We start from the raw sequence: 23,844 nt of genomic DNA on the forward strand, positions 1-23,844 counted from the left end.
TGAAAGAATGATAAATATTCAGTGTAAGCGGTACACTGGCTCTATGCACACTCAGGAAACACTCTACTTTCCTTTAACGAGGAAAATAAAACCAAGAGGGTCACGGCAGCGGCCGAGAGGACAGCAGGCAGGAGGGACCACGGCCCAGGGGGCCGCGTCTCCCCGCAGGGCCGGCCCGGGCCGGCAGGGCTGGGCGAGGGGCCCTACCGGCCTGGCACCCTCCCAGACGAGCCTTCTGTACCAGGAAACGGCTGAGGAGGAGGTGGGCACCGAGGCAGAGGCTTCGGCCGGGGCTGCAGCCCCGGGCGCCTGGCTTACCATGAGCCCTGGGCCTGCTGGCTGGGGGGTGCCAGGACGCAGGCCCACACTGGAGAGGCCGCAGCCTGCTCCGGTCCTGTCCCCGGGCCCGGGGAGCAGGGTCCACACAGCCCTCTGAGGTCGTCACCTGCATCAAAAGCCTACTAAGAAACCAGCCGCTTCTCTCTGGCTTTCTCCCGCTGCTTCGTTCACTGAACGGTTTCTGGAGCCTGCTCTGCGCTGGGCCCTGGGTCGGGTGCTGAGAGCGCGGAGCCGGGCGGACGCAGTCTCTGCCCTCAAGGAGGTCCTTGCAGTGGGACCCATAGAAGAAACACACGTGGGGGCGCGTGGCCGGCTGCCTGGGGAACAGCCAGGAGCTTCCAGGAGAGACCCCTGCGGGCAGGGAGGGCACAGGTGAGGCCGGCCAGAGGCAGGGGTGGCAGAGGTAGTAGGGGAGGACCAAGTAGGACCTGCCTCACCCCAGGGATCAGCTTCCCAGCGGAGGCAAGGACAGGGGAGACGCCGCTGGGTCGTCTCAAATGGTGCCTCCTCTGTGGGGTTTGAATGAGACGTGAGTCCCCCTGCATGCAGACCCCATCTGGAGGAGTATGCTATCGAGATCTGAACTTCCTCTAAAGCCTTATCACTGAACAGGTTTCCACACCCCATGGGGACATCCGTTCCTCATCACACCAACGTGGCTCTCAGCGGACCCTCGGGCTCGGACATGCACCCCACTTCAGGGGCCTGCTAGACGTCCTGTCCCCACACAACCAGGAGAGGACCCACGTTCCCTGTGCATGGACCCACATGGATGCCCATGACAGCAGTGCCGAATGGCAAGGCGGCCTGCTGGCATGGGGCGCTCTCCACCATCCCCCTGGTCGTGGATGGGGGCCCTCGGGATCTGGGCTGTGACGGCGGTGGAGCAGAGGGCGGAGGGCCCTGCCCGTGGCCCGACCCGGGTCCCTGTTCCCTTCCTCACGGCCGGCACCTCCGACGGGTCCTATGACACAGCCCTGATGATGGGTCGCCAGTGGACACGTCGCCAGTGGAGCCCCCAAGGCCGCACCTTACTGGAGGGCCCCCGGCCGAGCGTGGTAGGTCCCGGGAGCCTAAGGGGCAGGGCCTGGGGTGTCAGCCGTGTGGTCTCGGTTCTCCTTCACTCCCCCTCAGATAACGGGCCCAGCTGGGGGTGGACACGGCGGCAGGGCCAGGCCGGGGTCTGGCAGGCTGCGGGCAGCCAGGAGGGGATGTGGCTGTTTATCTGGAGGGGCTGGGCTATGCCGCCTGGGGAGTTCAGGCGGTCAGAGGCGTCCGAGGCGGTTAGGGAAGTCTGACGGGGATATTGTGGCCTCAGGGCAGAGCCATCCAGTTCGGGGCCGACCCTGCAGGGCCCCAGAACCCCGGGCACGTGATGCTGAGCGGGGGCTCCCAGGGACGCGGTCACAGTGCCCAGAGCCAGGCTTTGGCGCTAGCCAAGCGGCTTCAACTACTGTCTCCTGGGTCAAGGCCTTCCTCCAGGTCAGATGGGGTCACGGGGAGGAGTGGGAGAGCGGGGCTGGCCATCAGTGAGCACCGACCCACCTGCAGAGCCCCAAGGCTCGCATCTCCCACCAGCAGCCTGGACAGTGAGCCGTCTGAGATGCTACAGGAAGGGCCAGCCCGAGGCCCCAGCGGGCGGGAAGAGCTTCCTGACCTAAGGCCTGTCGTCTGAAATCCCCACTCACTCCTGGGACCACGGCGGGTCGCCCCAGGCTCGACCGTAGGAACAGTGGGAGCGCGTCCTCTTGTGCCTCTGGAGGCACGCGGCTGAGGCCCAGGTGTCGGCCGGGCTGAGGCCCTGGGGCCTCCGATGGGACGCCCCCCATTCCTCCTGGCTGCGGGCGCCCCTGGGCTCGGGCTGCAGTGCCGCAGTCTCAGCCCCCAGCGTCACACGCCCCCTCCCTACCAGGCGCGCCCCTGGGCTCGGGCTGCAGTGCCGCGGTCTCAGCGCCCAGCGTCACACGCCCCCTCCCTGAGAGTCCCTGTGTCGCTGGATGCTTGTCATCGGTGGAGAGCCCACCCTGCCCAGGGTGAGAGCCTCACATCTCTCCTGGAGGTTCTTGAGGGCACAGTGCTTGTTGGGGCACAAGCCACCCACGCCCGCCCACCCTCTGGCCCCAAATGCCACACCAGCTCGTGTGCAAAACGCTGTCACCCCTCCCAGTATCCGGATCCTCACCCCATTACAGCCTTAACTCTAACGAGCTCAAAACTCCCCTCTCAACACCAGCTCATGTCTTGCCATCTAAGCCCCCAAACCAGGTCTGAGTGGTCTGGGGTGCTTTGTTCCGGGCAAGACACCTCGCTGTGTGGACAAGCCATTGGCTCTCACACGCAGGCACATGCAGAATGTGGAAGCTCAGAGGTCATGGTCCCGGCAAGTCTGAAACCCAGCACAACAAATCCCAGGGGCCGCCCGGGCCTGCCCTGCAGATGAGCCTCTGGGCCCACAGAAGCCCCAAGGGCCGCATCCCTGGCCCCGGACCAGGCCGAGATGCGTTCTCGGACACGCCACTGCCCTCCCCTCGCCTTGTCTGAGGACTGGAGACCCTCCCTGGGCCCGGAATGCCAGGGGGCCTCGCAGGTTCTCACTAGCCCATGTTCCCCATGGACAAGAGGAGGGGCGGCCTACCCATGTTTCCTTTCCAGGAAACAAAGGCCCCCGAGAGGAGGGATCAGGGCCACTGGACACCGGGCCGGAAGGGACCAGGAGGAGGGGTGGCGGGGACCCCCCGCTGCCATCCCAGATCTCCACGGGGGACGCAGCGCCAGGGCTGACGCTAGGAACGCGCCATCATCCCAGTGTCCCCAGACTCTCCTGCCCTGAGCAGCCGCGGTCTGATTGCGTTTAACGTGAAATCCCTGCGGCGAGGCACAAGGGACTCGGGAATGAGCGCGCACGCGTCCTTGTCACCCTGACTCGGGGGCTTGCAGAAAGCGGAGGGGCTCTGCCCGGCGCCTCACTCAGGGCCCGTGCTCCCAGGGGCCTCCCACCTTCACCGAGAACCCCTGCCCGCGAGGCTCCAGTCAGCAGCGCTGCTCTGAGCACCGAGGTGAGCCCTGGTTCCAGGCTGCAGGCGGGACGGACAGAGGGAAGACGGGGCACCCGGCCCGGCAGCGGGGGCTGGCCCCTCCCTACTGCTCGAGAGGGGCCCAGAGGACGTGGGGCGAGGCCAGACTGACCTTGAGGGCCGGGATCTCTACGCTGTCGCCGAGGCTGACGGAGCCCGAGAGGATGGTCCCCGTCATCACGGTGCCCTGGCCTTTGATGGAGAAGCAGTGGTCCACGGACATGAGGAACGGCCCCGAGGGGTCCCTCGTTGGGATGGAGATCTGGGACGTCAGGAGCTGGAAAGACAGGCTTGTGCCACACGCTGGTGGGCAGGGCGATACCTCCGCCCTCCTGGAGACCGCCTGACCCTTTCTACTTTGCCCCTCCCTGACTTCACTAGAGAAGACACTGTCAAGAGCTGTCTGGCACTGAACGGTCCAGAGTCCTGGTCTTGTGGTAACGACTCTTTTGGAAAAAGACCAGAGTGTGTGAGCAGGCCTGGCCCGGAGGCTTCTGACAGGGACACACGGACACATCCGCAGCAGAAACCACCACCCCAGCTTCCCAGACCAGTGCGATCTGGAGCTGGTGACAAAAAAGTCACCAAAGCTTCACCCAGAAACAGGTTTGCTAAGTCAGCGAAGTCTGCCCTGCATAATCACAGAAACAGAGGCCGCGTGCGTGGCCACACCTGACCCAGGTCTGCAGACCCAGGGCAAGTGGGCCCCGGAGCCAACCCCGCCGGCCAACCTAGGTCTGCACCCCAGCTCCACCTCCTGCTCAGTGTGCGAGCCTGGGCAAGTCACTTAACCCCTCTGAGCCCCAGGCTCTTTTCTGCCAAAATGCGGATCAATACCTGAAGCCTCCCAAGGTTCGTTAATAATCACGTGACTGCGAATGTTCACAATCACGTATGAGAAGAGCTCAGTGCGGCTCCCGGAACATGACAACCAACCTCCCCACCAGAAGCACTCTAACGGGATGCTGTCCCGGCCCTGCAGGGTGGGGGCCTGTGCTGCGGGTGGAGACCCCGGTTCTGCTTGGGTTTAACCCTGTGAGGAAGGGCAGGGAGGCGGAGCCCCGCGTGGGTGCAGCTGACGTACCTCAATGAGCTCCGGGATGCCCTGCGGAGCTTCCGTTTCGGGGGCGTCCGGTCCCCCAGGCTTGGCCGCAACAGGTATGACAGGTGCGCCGCGGAACCTGGAACAGAGACAGGCCCGCCGAGGTCACCGAGCATGTCCGGGGCCGCCGGAGGGCCAAGCGCGACGGAGGCCTCCGTGCCCGCCCTGCCGGAGGGACCGCGGGGTGGCCGGCCGTCACACTCCCGCCCGGTGACCCCATGTGGAGGCCCGAAGGAGCAACTGGTGCTGAGCCACAGACGTTAGAGGGGCCCTGGGTTTAAGCTGCTTGCTGAGCCCTCCTGAGGAGGCGCAGTGAGGCCAGGCCCGGTCCCTGAGTAAAGACCCCCAGGGAAGACCACCGGACCCTGCCCAGCCTCCTGCAGGGACTCAGGACGTGCCGGGCGCCCGCAGGCCGCCCCACAGCCTCTGCCATCCGAGCCCGGCCACTTTAAGCAAAGATTCCCATGCAGTGGACGCTGACATCGTCCACTGGAAAACAAACACAAAACACAGAAGAGAGACGACACTCAGCGTGCGCTCCCATCACGTGCTGGGCTCATCACCGTGATCCGGTCTCCAGCCTCAGTCTCCCCGTGCGTTGCCAAGGAACTACTTTCCATATTTTGGTTCTGTTAGTCACACAACTTCATATCCTTCTAGTTTATTTGCCAGTATATTAGAAAGACTTTTCTGTTGAAAAATAACAATAGGCTCATTTGACTAAGCCAAGAATACGACACGGACGCTCTCATTGAAACCCCAGAAAATGAGGACGAAAGTGTCACCATCTTACAGACGCGAAGGAACGGCTCAGAAGGTGAGTTAGTCTGCCCTGAACCCCACCATCAGCGGCAGCAGGCTGCAGGCGGCACCTCCAGAGCTTGGGCTCGTGACCCGGGCCGCCTCTGCCCTTGAACAGTTGCATCACTGCGGGGCCCGGGATGCACACGCTGTCCCCACGAGTGGGACTCATCCAGGACATTTCAGAGTCTTCACTGTTACAACAACTCTGAGATAAGCATGCTGGCGGATGTGCCTTGATTTGGGCGCATTCACGAGGTGTATGTCAAAGACTCAACAAACCAAAAAACCAGCCGAGTGTGGAGTGAAGACTGTCAAAGAGGCTGCTCATAAAAGCACTGGAAACGCGATCAGAACCAGCCTTCTCAGAGCCCTGCAGATCGACAGAGACCCGAAGCCGCCCACAGAAGGTTCAGTCAGCAGAAAGGGCCAGAGCTCAGCACGAGCTCCTCGGCAAGGGGAGCACGGTGGCGCTGTGACCTGCCTCGTTCCCACGCGCCTTCCTCGCCCCTGCAGGAGCCTCAAGCTCTCGACTCTCGGTCAGAGTGGAAACCGGCAACCTGGCGGCCGCTGCGAGCAGCAGCTTGCCTGTGCCCCTCAGAGCCCCTTCCCAGAGAAACGGTGTCATTTCTCCTATTTGGCGGCTCCTGGGGAAGCCAGCTCTCAGCCCGAAGCGGGGCGCAGGTCCGGCTCTCAGCCCGAAGCGGGGCGCGGGCCCGGCTCTCAGCCCAAAGTGGGGCGCAGGCCCGGCTCTCAGCCCGAAGCGGGGCGCAGGCCCGGCTCTCAGCCTGAAGCGGGATGTGGGCCTGTCTCACACACACCTCGGCCCGTGCTCCGCCAGCCCCAGGCCCAGGGCCGCAGAGCGGGGGAACGCAGGCGCTGAGAATTCCAGCGATTAACTATAAAGCTTTCGGAAATTCAATTACTGTTTATCCAAACCCTTTTGGGCAACGCACTGGAACAGAACGCAACGGCATGTTGGGCTGGTGTCTGGCCGTTTCCCAGGCTCCCGAGGACCTGGCCTGCTGGTCTGCTGAGCTCCCCGAGTGTCCTGGTTGCTGGCTCCCGGGGGACAGGTGGCCCCCTTGCCCAGTTCAGAGCTTGGCTGCTGTCTGGGCTCTAGGGACACAGGGGTGCTGGCCAGACACGGCAGCAAGAGCCCAGAGCACAGCCCCTCCGCCCAGCAGCGCGGGCTGCGGGTGGGGTGGAGAGGGCGCCTCCTCTTCGCAGGCGCCCCGCCCCCGCCGCTGTGGGTCCTCACCGTGTGAGCCGGGCCCAGAGCTGCTGACTGCGCACAGGCTGGCCTTCGTCAGCGCGCAAGACCCGCCTCAGATCAGCTAAGAGCACACACGGGAGTCTGTGTGTGTGTGTGATGCATGTAAAAGCCGTGCCCAGCGGGCTCCGAGCTTTGGGTCTGGAACAGCAGAACACAAAGTAACGGCAGTAAGGCCACGAGCGACACTTATGATTCCTTACCGTGCTCACAAGTCAAGCCAGACACAAAGCCGGGGGTGACTGTGAGCAGCTGGCTGCGAGGGAAGCCCCAGCCGAGTGCACAGCAGGTGCTCCGCACGTGACGGCTCGTCACGAAGCCCCTGGACGTCCGGACCCCACGTCCAAGGCTCCCTGACAACAAACACGCCGAGGCCAGGCCTATCAGCTCGCGCTCCACAGAGGAAGAAACACGGAGGCCAGGAGAGAAGGCCAGCGCCGGAGACCACGTCAGCTGCGAGTGGGCGTGCGGCACGCGCCGTGCAGGGCGCCCCAGGCCGAGGGAAGGGGCGCTGCAAGCAGACAGCTTGGTTAGAACAGAAACAGGAGGGAACCAGAGCAGGTCTGGGAGAAAGAGTCCCCAGGATGCTGTCAGACGGCAACCTCCGTGGAGAAACAAACAGAGCAGCCTAGAACACCGCACAGCGTCGCTGTGATAACAGCCACCGCAGACTCGTGCGTGTGGGGGAGACAGACAGGGCCTGCGGGAAGAGCGCCATGACGTGATGCGTTGGAAGATACGGCTACATTGTTACTTTCTATTTTTATTTCTGTTAACACTGATAAATGCTTATGCAAGAGTAAATTTAAATGCTTTCAGAGATAAAGAAATCACAAAGAAAAATAATCAAAGAGCTTGACTACATAAAAATTAGAAACTTCTGCCATTTAAAAAAATAAAATGGAAAGACAGCAAATGCTAAAGACTTACTTATAGGAAATGTGACAGGCAAAGGGTTAATTAATGACACCCTTATTGATATTAAACACTCCTGAAAATCAAAAAGTAAGCATTAAAATCGCAAGAGGCAAGCAGACAAAACATACAGGCATAAGTTAAACACAAAACTACAACATTTACATACATAAGGAAAGGTGCTCAGTCTTACCAGTAATTAAAGAGTCACATATCATTATAACAAGAGTGAAGCAACATTCCATCTTAGAGTTTTCAAATCTATCTTTAAATTAGACACTAGAGTTCGCCTGTGAGAAATGTCAGCGTGCCCAGAGATGCGCAAAGGGCTCAGAAGGGCTCCTGCCCTGTGACCCGGTACTCTCTCAAGAGAAAAAAGAGAGCACAGCTGAATGCTGGTCAAAGATGTTCATCAGGGATTATTTATTTACAGGAAAGAAAACTTAAGCCGTTCCCAAGGGTCAGCAACAGAGTTATGGTCACACGAAGAACTGCTCTATAAAATGTTAAGTAACAAAAGCACAAGTCAGAAAGGTAAATACCTCAGGACCACAGCTGTGTGCTTACAGGGGGAGAACCGAATTCAGCAAAGTTGCACAGTACGAAGTCAACACACAAAAATCACCTGTGTTTCTATATACTAGCCAAAACAATCTGAAGTGGAAATTAAGACAGCAATTCCATTTATAACAGCATCTAAAGGAATGAACTATTTAGGAATAAAGCTAACCAAGGACATGAAAGGCTTGTCCACCAAAAACAACAGAACTTGGATACGAGTCTAAATAAAGAGAAGACATTCGTGTCAACGAACTGGAAGACTTACTCCTGTTAAGGCGTCCATTCTACCTAAAACCATCTGCAGATTCAATACAGTCCCTGTTACAATTGCAACCACCATTCTGTGCTGAAATGGAAAAGGAGATCCTCAAATTCAGATGGGAATTGCAAGGAGACCCCAAAGTCAAAACAATCTTGAAACAGCAGCAGAAAGTTGGAGGGCTTAGCCTCCTGATGCAAGCTTTCCACACGGGGGCGGGGACTGAGGCGGGGACAGCGCTGGCCGGGACAGACAGGGGCCTGTGGAGCCACACGTGAAAGGACAGAAGGGAAACACACGCTGCCGGGAACGCTGGGCGTCTGCAAAGGAATGGAGGGGAGCCTTTAACTAGACCACACCTAAGAGATAGCCGACATCCGAGGACAGACCTGTACTTAAGAACGAACACAATAAAATTCTCAGGCAAAAGAAAACTGGGAAAATCTTTGTGACATCAAATGTGGCAACGATTTCATGGATATGATACCAGAAGCTCAGGCAAAAAAGATCAAGCAAGAAAGAAACTGGATTTCATCAAAATGAAAAACTTTTGTGCATCGAGGAATACTATTAAGAAAGTAAAAGACAGCCTACAGAATGGAAGAAAACATTTACAAGTCTGACATGGGCTCAGCCTTCAGAATATGTAAAGAACTCCTCCAGCTCAAGGACCAAACCCCTGATTAAAAAACGGGCAAAGGATCTGATGGCCGTTTCTCCAAAGAAGACGGACAACAGCCGACACACACGTGAGTCTCCACAGCAGTCACCAGGGAAGGCAAACCAAGACCAGCGAGGCGCCACGTCACACCTCCTGGCATGGCTGCAGAGACTGGAGCCTCGCGCAGCTCGTGGGAGACGGCGCAGCGGCCCCCAGAGGGCCACCGAGAGAAGGCACCCCACGCAAGCCAGGCCGCCCCAGGCTCACACCCCACGGTCCTAGCAGCGCCACTGCCCACAGCCAAGAGGAGACAACACGCGTCCATCAGGAGAGGAACGGATAGGCAAGACACGGCCTAAGCCCTGAGAAATAAGGACTGCGAGTCTGACTCACGCCCCAGCGCGGGCGGACCTGGGGCCCTGTGCTCACTGAAGCGGGGCAGGCAGAAGGCCACATGCGGCCTGATTCCACTTCCATGAGGTCCCAGAACAGTCAGGCTCCCAGAGACAGAGGCAGAGCAGAGGCCAGCAGGGCCCGGGGGACAGAGGCGAGCAGTGACCAGTCAGTGGGACAGGGTTTACGGGGACCATGAAGCAGGCAGCAGTGACGGGGCCCAGCTCTGTGAAGGCGTTCAACGCCGCAACCGTGCGTTTACAGATGGATAAACGCACAAATGTGCCATGCACATCTTACTGCACCTTCTGAATGTGGAAGATGGTGGGGTGATGCAGGGCGCAGTTAGAGGACAGGAACGGGGTGAAACACATTAGCAGCCGCTGCTCTTGAGAAATCTTCTGGGAGCTTCACTTTACAAGATAACAACTTTCTTCTATTTTCCAAAGTTTCTTTCAGTTACTCTTTGGATAGGAAAAATAAAGCACCGTGTTTTTACCACTTTCTAGGTTTTGATACATACATGGTTGGCTGTCCATATTTTTCCTTTCTAGACAGAAAGCTGCTTCATGTGTGCAACAGCTGTTACAGAGGATCTACCTAACAAGGGACCTTAAGGAAAGGAAAAGTGAAAGTGAAAGTCACTCAGCCGTGTCCGACTCTTTGCAACCCCATGGAGTCCCTGGGGTTCCCCAGGCCAGAATACTGGAGTGGGTAGCCGTTCCCTTCTCCAGGGGATCTTCCCAACCCAGGGATCGAACCCAGGTCTCCCACATCACGGGCGGATTCTTCACCAGCTGAGCCACCAGGGAAGCCCTACGACCCCTGAGAAGGACTGAAGGGAGCTCTCAGCTGCGTGGAGGTAACAGCTCAGTTCTTCCCACGAGATGGTTGCCCTGGGAGGCGCACCCGAGCCTCTCCAACCCCAGGCGCTGCGCGAGGAGAGCTGAGGTGTCAGCGGCCCTTCAGAGGCCAGTCTCCTCTGCATGTGCAATAAAGGCTGTGACTGACCTTCACCCAATAAATTAAAATAGGAAGGGTAATTGAAAGGTGTACGTGAGAATTTTCCTTAAATTTACCTAATCTAAATGGTTGGTATTAATTGACCCTTAGCAGCATCCTAAGCACCTCCCAGAAGGCCTCGTTTATAACCAACGATGTGGACACTGTACAGGAGCCCCAGGACCTGGTCTCCCCTTTCTGACAAGTAAATAAAACGGCAGGGAGATCAAATAACTCACTAGAAAGAAGATACAACTTTTTATCTTCCTTTTTACAGTCTCACATCCACTTCCGCTGGGAATAACAAAGTCTGAATTCTTATGCAACACTTATCTAACTGTGTCGATTTTATCGGATTGATGAATTTTGCAACAAAAGGCAGCGCTGGGAAATCTTTTATGACACATTTGGCCCATTCTCGGGCTGAAGCTTTAATTTAACCAACCGGAGAATTCTGAGCAAGAGCTGCAGGTGTTAGAGCCGAGAAAAGCACCGTAGAGGGGAGAGCATATCCGTCTCTGTGACGGGGAGACAAAACCGCTCCCACTGTGCGCCCCCAGGCGGGAGGAGCAGCGGCTGAGGCTGACGGGGTCGGGGGCCGTGGGGCAGGCGGCGGCCGCGGGTCCATCCTGATCAGAGGGCGCTGGCCGCGAGGGGGCCGAGGACACAGCCGGGCGTGCAGACACCCGCGCTCCGTGGGCGTCTTCTGCTCCCGCCTCCGTGGCCGCCGAGCACCCGGGGGCTTTCTGCCCCCGGACCCTGAGACCAGCAGCCGGCGCGGGGCGAGGCCATCGGCCCCTGCTCAGGCCGCCTGGCCGCCCTCTCCCAGGGCTCTCCACTGTCTCTGGGTCCCTCCCCACCACAGCCTGCCTCTCTCAGGTACTCCCCTGCACAAAAGTCAACGACTCCCCACTTCCCACAGGACAGAATCGTAAACCCCTTGGCATGAAATACTCCAGAGGGCCCTGTGATCCAGCCTTTGTCCATCACCCCTCCATCCACCTGTCCGTCTGTCCATCCAACTCCGTAAGCCTCTGTGACGGTTATGTCCAGCCATCACCCAAACCTGCCCCCCTTCCAATAACCAGGTCTCAGCTGAGCAGGCAGTGAGCAGGCAGGACTGAGTCCTCACCCACAGGGTCTCAGGTTGGTGGCAGGGGGGGAGGGGGGCCTTGGGGCCCTTTCAGGCCGTGTGATCCCTGGACTCTCTCTCGTGGGCTGGTGCCCGGCTCTGACCGCTGCCCCAGGACACAGCCGCAGCGGCGGGCCAGCGAGACGAGGTGGCCTGGGGCCCCGCACAGGGCACTGACGGAGCCACCCGCCGCGCCCGTCAGGAAGCCTCTGCGCGGGCTCCTCGTCCTCTGGCACAAGCACCGCGGCCTCTACCCCGGACGGCAGCCAGCGCCCCGGCACCCCTCGTCGGCAGACCTACTTGGTGCTCTCCAGGGTCTTCTGCATCTTCTTGGTCATCCTGTCGATCGCCGCCTGTTTCTTCCCTTCGGGCAGGAGGTCGGTCTTGTTCAGCACCACGACCAGCTTCTGGCAGGCAATCTGCCCGATCACGAGGCACTCGGCCGACTGGGTCTGCATCCCCTTGGTCACGTCGATGACCAGCATCATCAGATCGATGATCTGGGCCCCTGGGGGAAGAGAGGACGAGGTCAGAGGGGCAGGGGCGGCTGAGGTGGCGAGTGGCGACCGCAGCCCCAAGAGCTGGGTGCGGGGTCACCTGACCGGGAACGCTGGCCCCTCCCGGCTCTATAACTGGGTCCTCATCTCTAAACGGGCAGCCAGGCAGGCTCGCTGGGCACTCCAGGAGCCTGTTTGCACAGCGGCCTGGCAGCTGGAGGACTTGCTCCCGGCCGCCCTTTGGCTGTGGGCAGTGTGATTTTGTCAACCCACCAGGTGAAAACCAGAACCTCCACGCAGCCTCAAGTTGCTTATTCCTGATGCTGGTGCGCAGGGCCTCTACCTCCAACGCGAGCTGCTTGCCTTCCACGGCTCTGCCCTGCCTGCTGTCTGACGGCCCCGCAGCCTCCAGCCTCCGAGCTGGGCCGTGGACCCCCACCATCCTGTGGGGTCTCTGCCCCGGCCCCTGCCCAGCCTCTCTGAGCCCTGGCTCTGAGTCTGCCGTCACTGGGACCCAACTGACAGCCAGACTAGGGCTGCAGCGCCCCTGCCTCCCACTCCGTCCCGGCCTTCTTTCCCTGCCTGTTTCCCCAGGACACTCAGCGCCTCTGCTAGGTGTGCACTGGCACTGCCTGGCCGCCCCCTCGGGGAGGGTGGGACATGGATGGACACTGTTTCCCCTTCAGATTGGATTCTTACTCTGTTGCCAATTTAAAGACAGTTTAACCCTGCTGAGCCCAGAGGAGGCGCTGGGGGCACCTGCAAGCGCCGGGCTGACACTGTTTCCTCTTTGTTGCCGATTTAGAGACGCTGTAAACACTGAGAAGCCATCCTGGGTGGGGAAGTCGCATTCCAGGCCTCTCTCCTGAATCACCTTTAGCTTTTATGAATCTTTCCTCTCCGTGCAGAAATGTTCCCCTTTTATGTGGAAATGGTCAGTCTTTCCTTTTTCCCCTTTTGTTTCTGCGCTTCGTATGTCACCTGGGTATTTTTTACTTTTAAGACTATATGTATTTTTCATGTGTTTTCTTCCAGTCCTTTTACAGCTTTAAACGTCTATGCTTCAGAGACTTCACTGGCAGTCCAGCGGTTAAGAAGCCACCCTGCAGTGCAGGCAGCGTGGGCTCGGTCCCTAGTTGGGGGACTCAGATCCCACGTGCCGCAGAGCCACTGAGCCCGAGTGCCGCAACCAGAGGGCCGCATGCTGCAACGGAAGGGCCACCAAGACCTCAAAGACACGGCCGAGATCGACGCAGCCAAACGTGCATGCACACATGCTTACAAGTGTGCCTCAGACTGACCCAGGAAGTCATCCTGGCCTAAAACGAAGGTGGAGACCTAACCTGAGTGTTATCTGGACGGCGACCCATCGTCCCCGCGTCACAGTAACACGCTCTCTCTCCTTTGCAGACCCGGACAGTGAGACTCGGAGAGGAGAGGCACACACGGGGACCCTGCAGCCGGGACCCGCGCCCCCGGCGGCCTGCCCCCAGCCCCGCGGGTGCCGTGTCGCGAGGCTCCCGCATCCGCTGGCTCCCGGCTCTTCCTCCTCTTGGCAGGGGCCCAGCACCTCTCTTTGTCTGCTGTCTCGTCCTCAGCTGTTTATTTTTCTCTCGTCTCCGACACGGCTGGCTTTGTTGTTCCTCCTGTTCCTCCTCTGCTGACATGGCCGTGTCGTCCTCCCGGGCTCTTCAGGGGGTGGTGAGTGAGTGGCCCCGCGCCCCCAGGGACGGTGCTCAGCCCAGGTCGTCCCGAGGACGCTGGCAGCTTGCCACTGCTCCCTGTCCTCTCCCGGTCCTCTTGGCTTCCTCGGAGAAGCCTGGTCCACCTGCTCTCCGGGACGCTGCAGGGGCCCAGAGACTCAGGAATGCAGGCCCTGGCCAGCAGGCAGCTGGTGATGGAAAGAGTGGACGTTTGGACTCAGACAGCTGCGAGCTCGAGCCGTGGCTCTGCTTCCTGGTGTCCTGTGCCCGGACCTCCGCCTCCTGCCTGTGGGAAGGGGGTCTCCTCCTTGCGGGGCTGAGCTGAGGGTCAGAGCTGGCGCACAGCAGGCAGGACTCACAGGTGCACGTGCGGTCAGGAGCCGGGCCGCCAGCACAGACGCCAGGCTGGGGCAACTGGCAGCCATGGGCCCAGCTGTACGGCTCCTCGGCTGCATCAGAGGTAGGCCCGGGGTGGTCACAACCGCTGACTCCCAAAGATTCTACCCCACCCTCCTCAGGCCGAGTGTGGGCAGTCCGTGTGGGCTGAGCAGCGTCCTTCCCCGGGGGTCTGTGCCTGGGGCCGGCGGCCGCTCCGGGGCTCCTGTGGGTCCGGCGGCACGGTGGGTCTACCGGACGCAGGGTCAGCGCGTAACTGACAGGATCTGTTTGGACCGCTGTGGCCCCTCGCTGGGCAGGATGTGTGTGTGTGTGTGTGTGTGTGTGTGTGCGCGCGCGCAGGAGGGAGCCCCCTTTGCAGGCCAGGTTCAAACAGTCCAGATCTCCTGCCCACCGGGGCATACACTGCTCCCGGCCACGGGCTGGCACTCGCCAGGGGCCCTGTGAAGGGTCTCCCAGACGCTGCTCAGAACCATTCCACGTGGCTGGGACTCTTCTCCCTTGCCCGCCATGGAAGAACCATCCCAGCAGTGCATGTCCTAGGGTTCCTGCGCCTGAGGCACTTCCCACGGCCCCTCACAAGGCACCTTCTGCAACCTCGCTGCCATCCAGTGACTCCACCCGAGGTTCCCTGTGCGCAGAGGCACTCGCTGTGCTGGGAAACGCTCCTGATGGCGGCAGGACGCTGGCTTCCACTGCAGTTTTACACCGTGGATTGTTGGGCACCTACAGCCTTTCTTGAATATTTAACATCACCAGTTAAAGTTTTTTCTTTGTTTTCAATTCAATATTACTTCTTATTTAGGATGCCCATAGCTTTTGATTAAAACTCAAACTTGGGTTAATGATCTGGTTTTGCTAAAATGGTTAACATTTTATATTCAGTTTCTCCCATTGAAAACCTCCCCCCCGCAAACAACATTACCCCCTCTTCGTCCCAGAAGGAAAATTTCATCTCACAGAAAACATGTTAAATGCTGATCTTTGTTTTTCCTTACTTTTATTTCCGAAACGATTAAGATATATAATCTATGGAATTGGAAATTGTGATTTTTCAAAGTACTGAGAGACTTCAGCCCTGCTCTAATTGCTCTGCAAACCTTTGAAGGACTCTGCAGTCGCAGCAGCAGATGGGAAGCGCTGATAGGCCGACTAACATAGAGGGGCACTTGTGAGCGGCTAGGGGGACTGGTGCTCCCTACCCACTCGCTCCTTCTGGCCCTGCAGACTCAGAGTGATTTCCTACCCTGGGTTCATGGGAATCGGAAAGGACACTGTTTGCTTCATTCTGTGGAAATACTGGGGACTGAGAGAAAGACAAGACGGGTCAGTTATGTCACTTCCCGTCCCCGGATCAAAGTGCGGGGAAGAAACAGAGTGACCGGGGCTGGTGCCAGGCGCGGGTGGCTCCTGGCTCTGACCCGGCTTCCAACGGGGCCCCTCGAGCCGCTGTGACCCCGGGACCCCTCAGAAGGCCCTGGTGTTGGCCGTGCCGAGCGCCTACTGCGGAGGCGGTGTGCGGCGCCGGAGGGAGGCTGCGGACGAAGCTGAGCGTCCGGGTCCCATCTGCAACAGCCCTTCTGGGCCTGGCAGTCTCCTCTCCCATCCCAGGAGGCAGCAGAGGCGGCTGGGCGGGGGTGGACAACTCGAGCCTCCCCTCGCAGCCCCAGCCATGGCAAGGCACTCGGCGGCTCTGCAGACAGCAGGGAGCAGACCCTCACCGTCAGGACCACACTCCTGGTCAACCAAGGGGAGGCTGGGGAGGCCGCCATCTGCCCACTCAGGCCCACAGACTGATTAAGCTCTGCCCCAGCTCAAGCCTGTGCTGAAGGCTGTGAACACAGACGGAAAACCAGGCCCCAGTCTGTGAGCCGCAGCGCAGGAGGGAGGGGCTGGGCAGGGGAGCAGGACTCACAGTGGAGGCAGGGCGGGAGGCGGGAGAGACGCCTGGGGCCGCCTCGACTCTGGGGTCCAGTGGGGGCGGGGGGAGAGACGCCCGGGGCCGCCTCGACTCTGGGGTCCAGTGGGGGTGGGGGGAGGAAACACGGGCCGCCTCAATTCTGGGGTGCAGTGGGGCGGAGGGGAACCACAGGGCCGCCCCGATTCCGGGGTCCAGTGCGGGCGGGGGGCGGAACACGGGGCCGCCCTGATTTTGGAATCCAGTGCAGATGTGGGGAGAGATGCCATGGGGCTGCCCCGACTCTGGGCTCCAGTGGGGGCAGGGGGGCTCCAGTGAGGGTGGGGGGGAACCACGGGGCCGCTCTGATTCTGGGGTCCAGGCAGGAGAGGACTGTGGGGGAGGCAGCTGGACTGGGGCTGGTCCCTGTTCAGAAGGACAGGCCGTGTGGTTGACGGGATCTTAAATGGAAGCATGAAAGCCTCTTTAAGAGAGTCTTTGAGGGTAGACCTTTAAGAGAACTTCTAGAGGCGGGGCTGATAAAGATGGGGCACAGAGGGAGGTCTGGAGAGCAGGCGAGCCTGCGTCAGGGGGGCGTCCGAGTCACCCGGTGCCCCACCCACAGACACTGCCACCAGTACTGGGACTTACGTGTGTTTAAAGCCAGTCCTTTTTTTGGAACTCAAATGCACTTATATTAAATACAACTTTACATGACTGCCCTGGTGCTTCCCTGGTGGCCAGAGGGTAAAGCATCTGCCTGTAATGCGGGAGACCCGGGTTCGATCCCTGGATCGGGAAGATCCCCTGGAGAAGGCAATGGCACCCCACTCCAGTACTCTTGCCTGGAAAATCTCAGGGACGGAGGAGCCTGGTAGGCTACAGTCCATGGGGCCACAGAGTCGGACACGACTGAGCGCCTTCACTTCCCCTTTACGTGACAGTAAATGCATTAAACTCCCGGTAAGGGGAAGTTAACTGGGCTTCCCTGGCAGTCCAGTGGCTAAGAATCTGCCCTGCAATGCAAGGGACACACGCTTGATCTCTGGTCTGGGGTCTCCCTGGTGGCTCAGGCGGTAAAGCATCTGCCTGCAATGCGGGAGACCTGGGTTCGAGACCTGGGTTCGACCCCTGGGTCGGGAAGATCCCCTGGAAAAGGAAATGGCAGCCCACTCCAGTATTCTTGCCTGGAGAATCCCATGAACGGAGGAGCCTGGTGGGCTACAGTCCATGGGGTTGCGAGGAGTCGGATGCGGCTGAGCGACTTCATTGTCTGTCCTTCTGGGAGGACCCCACGCGCAGCAGAGCAACCAAGTGCGCACGCCACGAGCACTGAAGGCCACGCGCCGGGAGCCTGCGCCACAACCAGAAGCCGCGCGCCGCAGCTAGAGAGAGCCTAAGTGCACACGCCACGAGCACCGAAGCCCACGTACCGGGAGCCTGCGCCACGACCAGAAGCCGCGCGCCGCAGCTAGAGAGCCTGAGCGCACCGACAGAGGCCCAGAGCACCACAAGAACAAGCAGCTAACGGGGAAGATAAACGACAAAGCGAAACACGGCCCTGCACAGTGGTCTGCTGCGACTCGAGGCGACGCTGTGAGCCCCAGGCCTGCTGTGCACGAGGGGGTCGGCAAGAACGCGCGAAGGGCACGCTGGCCCTAACCAGCTGTCTCCCTGCAACAGAACGAGGGCTGATGACAGTCGGAAAAGGCGTGACCTTCAACCTCTCCAGGCAGGGGTGTTAAGCAGGCGCTGGGCTCACATCTTCTCCCTGCCTCTGTCTCCCCAGCTGCCCTGGACGCCCGGGACAGAGCAACACATGGCCCGTGGCGCCCTCCTCGGAGAGCAGCACCGCAATAGAAGGTGGTCTCTGTCTCCTTGGAGCAGAGGGCCGCAGTGGGTCGACCGGCACGCCTTGCCAGACGGAGGGGACGCAGGGGACGGAGGGGATGCAGAGGATGCAGGGGACAGAGGCAACAGAGGGGACGGAAGGACGCAGGGGACGCTGGGGATGGGGGTTGTGGGGGACAGAGGGATGCAGGGGACTCGGGGGATGCAGGGGTTGTGGGGGACGGAGGGACGCAGGGGATGCGGGGGATGGGGGGACCGCAGAGGACGGGGGGGACGTGGGGTATGCGGGGGACGCAGGGGACGCAGGGGACGTGGGGGACGGGGACATGGGGGACGGAGGGGCGCGGGGGACGGAGGGATGTGGGGGATGCAGGGGATGTGGGGGATGGAGGGGCGCAGGGGATATGGGGGATGGAGGGGCGCAGGGGACGTGGGGGACAGGGGGATGCAGGGGACTGGGGGCATGCGGGGGACGTGGGGGACTCGGGGGATGCGGGGGACGGAGGGATGTGGGGGATGGAGGGGATGCGGGGGATGGAGGGGCGCGGGGGACGGAGGGATGTGGGGGATGCAGGGGATGTGGGGGACGGAGGGGCGCAGGGGATGGAGGGGCGCAGGGGACGTGGAGGACAGGGGGACAGGGGGGATGTGGGGTATGCAGGGGACATGGGGGACGGAGGGGATGGAGGGACGCAGGGGATGCGGGGGATGGGGGGACGTGGGGGACGGGGGGGACACGGGGGACAGAGGGACGCAGGGGATGGAAGGGACGGAGGGACGCGGGGGACGGGGGGGATGCGGGGGACGGAGGGACGCAGGGGACGCAGAGATGTAGGCACGCCGGGCTCCAGGGCCACCACGAGCCAGCGGTCCTGGCCACGCTTGCTTCCCCCAGCTACTGTGTCATCGCCTACCTGGGGTAATCTTTTTAGCTGACTTTGCACAACAGTACGACTCCTGTTCAAGAGCAGCGAGAAGGAGCAGAAAATGGAACTTGAAATGTAGAAATAAAATAATTGTGGGCCATGAGCTATAATTTGATTTCATGCTTTACAAGGAAATGAAAGAAGGCTTCCTTAAAATGTGGGGTTTCTGCTCCCCCTCCTCCTCCCTGTAACCATTTTAGGATTTCCTCTCGCACCGAAGAGAAAATAGGATTGTGGAGAACGCTCGGCTCTCAAGTGTCACTGCCACTCAGGGGCCAGCTCGGTTTAACGTGAACTTCCCATTCTGGGTAAGAGGAAATTCTTCAATTAATACACCGGGTGTGCGGAGGCCAGTCTTTAAGGTTTAATCAATTTCATCTGTACTTAGGATAAAAAGACTGACTATACTGCTTTTTTTTTCCCTCGTTTTTCGTTCTTTAAAAAAATAATAAAATGAATGTTTTATTTTAAATTCTTTGAGGTTCGTATCTCCTGTTTCAGGAAATATTGTCTATTTCATGCAGTGAGTATGAAAACTCCCCCCTCCTTTTTGACTTTTGCTAAGGCTCTTTTGTCAAAAATAACTAAATTATCCCCTGCCCTCATATACTGTAACAGCTCGGGAGATGACACGAATTATACAGGATTTTGGCAGACACCTCGGAGGGGCGGGGGAGAGAGACAAATTGCCAAATATGGGTGGGAGAGCTCCGTGTGGACAGACACCGAGGCTGGACGTGGGAATGTGAGCCGGCAGCGCCCTCGCCACCGGGACGTCTGGGCCGGACAGCCTCAGCCAGCAGGCCGGGCCACGTGGTCCGCGGGCACCAGACGGTAGGGTGAGCCAGGCCGGCTCCCCGCAGGACCTGCTGAGAAGCCAGCAATGAAAGGATCCCCAGGACAGACAACTCCTGAGCCTTCACTGCCTGGACCCTGGATGCGCAGGGCCCGCTGGGATCGGGGTGGGGTTGTGGCCAGGCCCCGTGGCGACGAGTCTGCAGCTTGGCTCCGCTCACCAGCCAAACAGCGGGCCTGGTTCTTCATCTCCACGATGGGGGCAGGCCGCTGAGAGCTGCGAGTGCGTCGTGAGGTGTGTGCCTCACGGCGCCCTCGGGACGCGGAGCCCCCAACCCAGGGCCTCCCCGCACCCACACGTGCCTGGGGCAGTGCTACTTTTAAGTCCATGCTTTTCACTAAAATTCTGCAAATCTGGGGCCCATCGTGGGGACGAGCCTGAAAGCCTCATCACTGCACCACGGCTGCACGGACCACAGGTCTGCACGCGGCTGGTCAGGCGCGCCAACAGCCCATCACCATGAGAGAAACCCGGGGCTCAGAAAAGCAGCTTCCGGGGCTCAGTGCATGGCGGGGGCCCCCAGGCAGAGCCGGCCCTGCCTGGCCCAGGGCCCCGCGGCCTGCATCCTCCTCAAGCGGCACCGGGAATAACTACTCCTGAAGACGCAGCCTGGGATCCCAAAGCAGAAACGTCCCCGGGTTTTGGGCTGTGCTCCCCTCCCCACAGACGGGAGTGAGGGCAAGGCCTGCGGACACAGGTCGCCGCACGTAGGGGCGCACAGGCTCCCCCGGCGCCCTCCCTGCCTGCTCGGGGAGGCCTGCTCACGGAGCCCCGCTCTCCCACCCGCACACCGGGCTCACCGTCACCTGCAGGGCCCCGGGCCTGGCACGGCAGGTGCTGACCCCGAGGTTCCAGCCTCGCCGACCCCAGCCCTGGACGAACGCCCGTCCCGAGGTGGGGGCAGTGGGCAAATTAGAAGGCCCGCTGGGCCCGTGGGGGGGCCTCGACCTGGAGCGAGAGGGTGCCACGGTCACTCCTGGGGCCGCGCTACAGGGGACGCCTCCCCTCGGCTCCAGCCCACATGGCCAGAGAGGAATGCAGGCCTGGAGATGCCAGATCTTCTGATTTTTCAAAAGAAGCCAAAAATCTGGACCACTGTATGAACTGTGCCAACTTTTAAATGTTGACAACCAATTCCAAAAACATGTTTAAACTGTATGGCCCAAACAAAACATGTTTATTGGCCAAAGCCAGCCTGCAGCTCCCAGCGGAGCATCTCCAGAGGGGGCTGGAGGACGCGGAGCAAACGCCCACTTCTTTGGCTGGTGAATCCTGCTGAGCCCTGGGCCCTCCCGCCCTGGGTCTCGGGAGGAGGGCAGGTGCCAGGACGGGGGCGCTCCTCCTGGAGGAGCTGGGCAGGGCCTCCACGGTCCCCAGGCGGGCCCCCCAGAGGGTACAGTGGGGCTTAAAACTCAGCTGAGACCCGAACTCTCATGGGCCCCGGAGGGGGGGCTCCGCAGGCCTCATCTGGAGTTCCGCAGGCCCCCCCAGACCGAGGTCCCCCCTGCAGCCTCATGGCTGGCCGCTCTCCGGCGGGCATCCCCCCAGCATCAGGCAAGGTTCTCCCACCAGCTCAGTGTGCTGGGACATGGGAGCCTGAGAGGGACCCGAGACGACAGTTCTCCCAGGACAGCGAGGTGGAAACCTCGGCGGCCCCGGGCCGGCATGTCCCTGAGGACAGACGCCATCCTCGCTGCTGGCGTCCAACAGGGCCAGGCGCCCCGTTCAGCCCAAGTCCTGCAGGCGGAGGCCCAGAGTGGCTGCGGCGGCGGGCACATAGCCCACAGCCCTGGGTCCACAAGCATGGGGCCCCCCGAGTGGGCGAGACCATGGGATGGCGCAAGCCCCCCGAGGGCAGAGAGCAGGGCGCTGGGGCCGGCCCTGCCTCAGCCTCCCCATGAGCCCCAGCCCGGCTGTCGGCCCCGCGTCCCGGCACCTGGGCACCCGCTTGGCCCTTCACGCGGGGACTGCAGCCCAGACGCCTCCGCCCCGTCCGGACCAGGCGGCCCTCCCCCGGGCTCCTGGGGGCCCATGATGCCCAGCACAGCCGTGTCCTGTGACCCCCGGTGCCCCCACAGCCCCCCGCCACTTGGAGCTGGTGGTGAGCAAGCCCCTCTGCAGGAAACGCAGATGACTGGGGGGCAGTGAGGGCCCTGAGCAGCCCGCCGTGAGCCGTGGACGGACTCCTGGCCTGGGGCGTGATGCCCCCTGGCACGCCGAGCGCCCATGTGCCAGAAACAGAAACGCGAGGGGAGGAGGGCGCAGGGTGGGCAGCCACGTCCAGGTAGGACGGCACGCAGTGAGGACCAGGGCCAGATCTGCACAGGCTGCGCTCCTCGGGAGAAGACCCCCGGGACCCCAGTGACAGGGAGGAGGGGCCCTCGTGGGGCCTCGTGGGAGACGCGCTGAGACTCCGGGCGGGGCAGCAAGCAGCCCAGGCTGCAGGCCCCGCTGCCCCCCCCAGGGAAGGGGCCCCCACTCCGAGCACCGAGACGGCTGGGCCATGTTCTGAGAGCTCTGAGCGGCGGTGCTTGGTGCTGTGGCCTCAGACACAGGCAGCCCCTTCCAGAAACGGGGCCCCAGCCACAGCGAGCCCTGAGGCAGAGAAGGTACAGCGGGTGCAGGGCTGGGAGGGTGAGGCTGGCCAGGCTGCCCCGGGCAACAAGGTCGGAGCGTGCAGGGTCGCAGAGCCTGAGAGCGTGGTCTCAGGAATCTGTTTACTGGGGAAGCAGGAGAAAAAAAAGAAGGAAAGGGGGGGAAATCTACCATAAAAAGTCAGTAAAATCAGCAGAATTCCTTCATGAAAAGGGTGGAATTAGCATATGGCCTCAGCTGCCAAGTGAGGCCACTGAAGCAAGCAACGAAAATGAGTTCAAGACACAATCAGACGTTTTTCTGGACAGAGTCAGAGGGACTGAGCAGCGGCCGTCCCCCCCGGGGCCTCTCCCCTGACGCCTCCCTCCCAAGCTGCCCCCCAGCCACACTGGGCCTCTCTGTGCTCTGTACACAGCCCCCAGCGTGGCCCACCCCTGCCCTCAAGGAGCTCTCAGTGCGGTGGGCAGACACACAGATCCATAAGGTCAACACAGTGAAGGACATCAAAGCAAGAGCGAAGTCTGTGCTGAGCAAGCACCGCAGAGGGGAGTTCAGCGGCCGGGGTGGGCGGTGGGGAGGCGGGGGGAGGAGGAGGAGGGGGAGGGGGAGGGGAGGGGAGGGAGGAGGAGGAGGGGAGGGCCCAACGGACTCCAGTGTCCTCCTGCAGGGACTCCGGACGGTCGTCAGCAGCACAGAATCCCTGGGCACCTCTCCTTCAAGGACCACCAACCTCCACTCTGTGATCATGGCACAGGGGCTGGCCCCTGAGCCCCAGACCCGAGCGCCTCCCCTGGGCCTCCGTCCTGAGTGTCTCCCCTGCGCCCCAGTCGTGAGCATCTCCCCGCCCCTGCGCCCCGGTCCTGAGTGTCTCCCCAGGCCCTGGTCCTGAGCGTCTCCCCTGGGCTCCGGTCCTGAGCGTCTCCCTGCCCCTGCGCCCCGGTCCTGAGCGTCTCCCCGACCCTGGGCCCTGGTCCTGAGTGTCTCCTCGAACCTGGCCCCTACACCCACGAGTCAGAGCCCACTCTGCAGCCTCTTACACCCAGGCGGCGAGCTCTCAGACTCAAGTCGGGAGTGACGGGGCACAGCACCCTGTGCAAAGACCCAGGGAGGGAGATGACGCCCCGCAGCATCCACCAGGGCTCCTCGACGCCAGGCTGTCTCGGGGTCAGGCCCCGGTCAACCCCGCCCCAGGGCAAGGTCTCTGAGAACAGAACCCAGGGCTGGCGGCCGATTACAACGCTACCATGCAGGACACAAACCCGGACAGCTGAGGAAGAGACGCGCGGGACACACACGCCCCCGCCTCCCCTAGGGCTCAGGGCACCTCGCCTGCCATCAACCTCTGTACCAGCTACAAAGCCCTGCGGAGCCCTGGGCCCAGGCTTCTGCTGGGCTCTCACTCCTTGGGCGTGAGTGATTCAGACCCTGGCCACGGGACTGAACTCAGTCCGCTTGCCCCTGACCTCAGGCAGGGGCAGAGGTCAGGCAGTCAGGATGCTGTCTCTGGCCCAGAGCTGGTCCCCAGTCATGCCGCTGGCCTCCATCTCCCCCAGCAAGAGCTCAGACGAGGCCCAGGGGTCGACCACGACCACCGGGCGTTCCCAGGTGTCA

The 23,844-nt window shown here is 61.1% G+C and overlaps 1 protein-coding gene across 2 annotated transcripts in view; it reads right to left on the minus strand.

Moving 5' to 3' along the window:
* EEFSEC (eukaryotic elongation factor, selenocysteine-tRNA specific) overlaps window positions 1–23,844 on the minus strand; it is a 110,261-nt gene that overhangs the window by 53,381 nt on the left and 33,036 nt on the right. For both annotated transcript variants that reach the window (XM_070777024.1, XM_070777025.1), the window contains exons 2-4: window positions 11,813–12,020; window positions 4,498–4,594; window positions 3,526–3,690 (exon numbers count right to left, since the gene is read on the minus strand). In XM_070777024.1, the coding sequence (XP_070633125.1) occupies window positions 3,526–3,690; window positions 4,498–4,594; window positions 11,813–12,020 (470 nt within the window). The remainder of the gene's footprint in view (window positions 1–3,525; window positions 3,691–4,497; window positions 4,595–11,812; window positions 12,021–23,844) is intronic.

Source organism: Bos indicus, chromosome 22, assembly GCF_029378745.1.
Source record: "Bos indicus isolate NIAB-ARS_2022 breed Sahiwal x Tharparkar chromosome 22, NIAB-ARS_B.indTharparkar_mat_pri_1.0, whole genome shotgun sequence".
NCBI lineage: Eukaryota > Metazoa > Chordata > Mammalia > Artiodactyla > Bovidae > Bos > Bos indicus.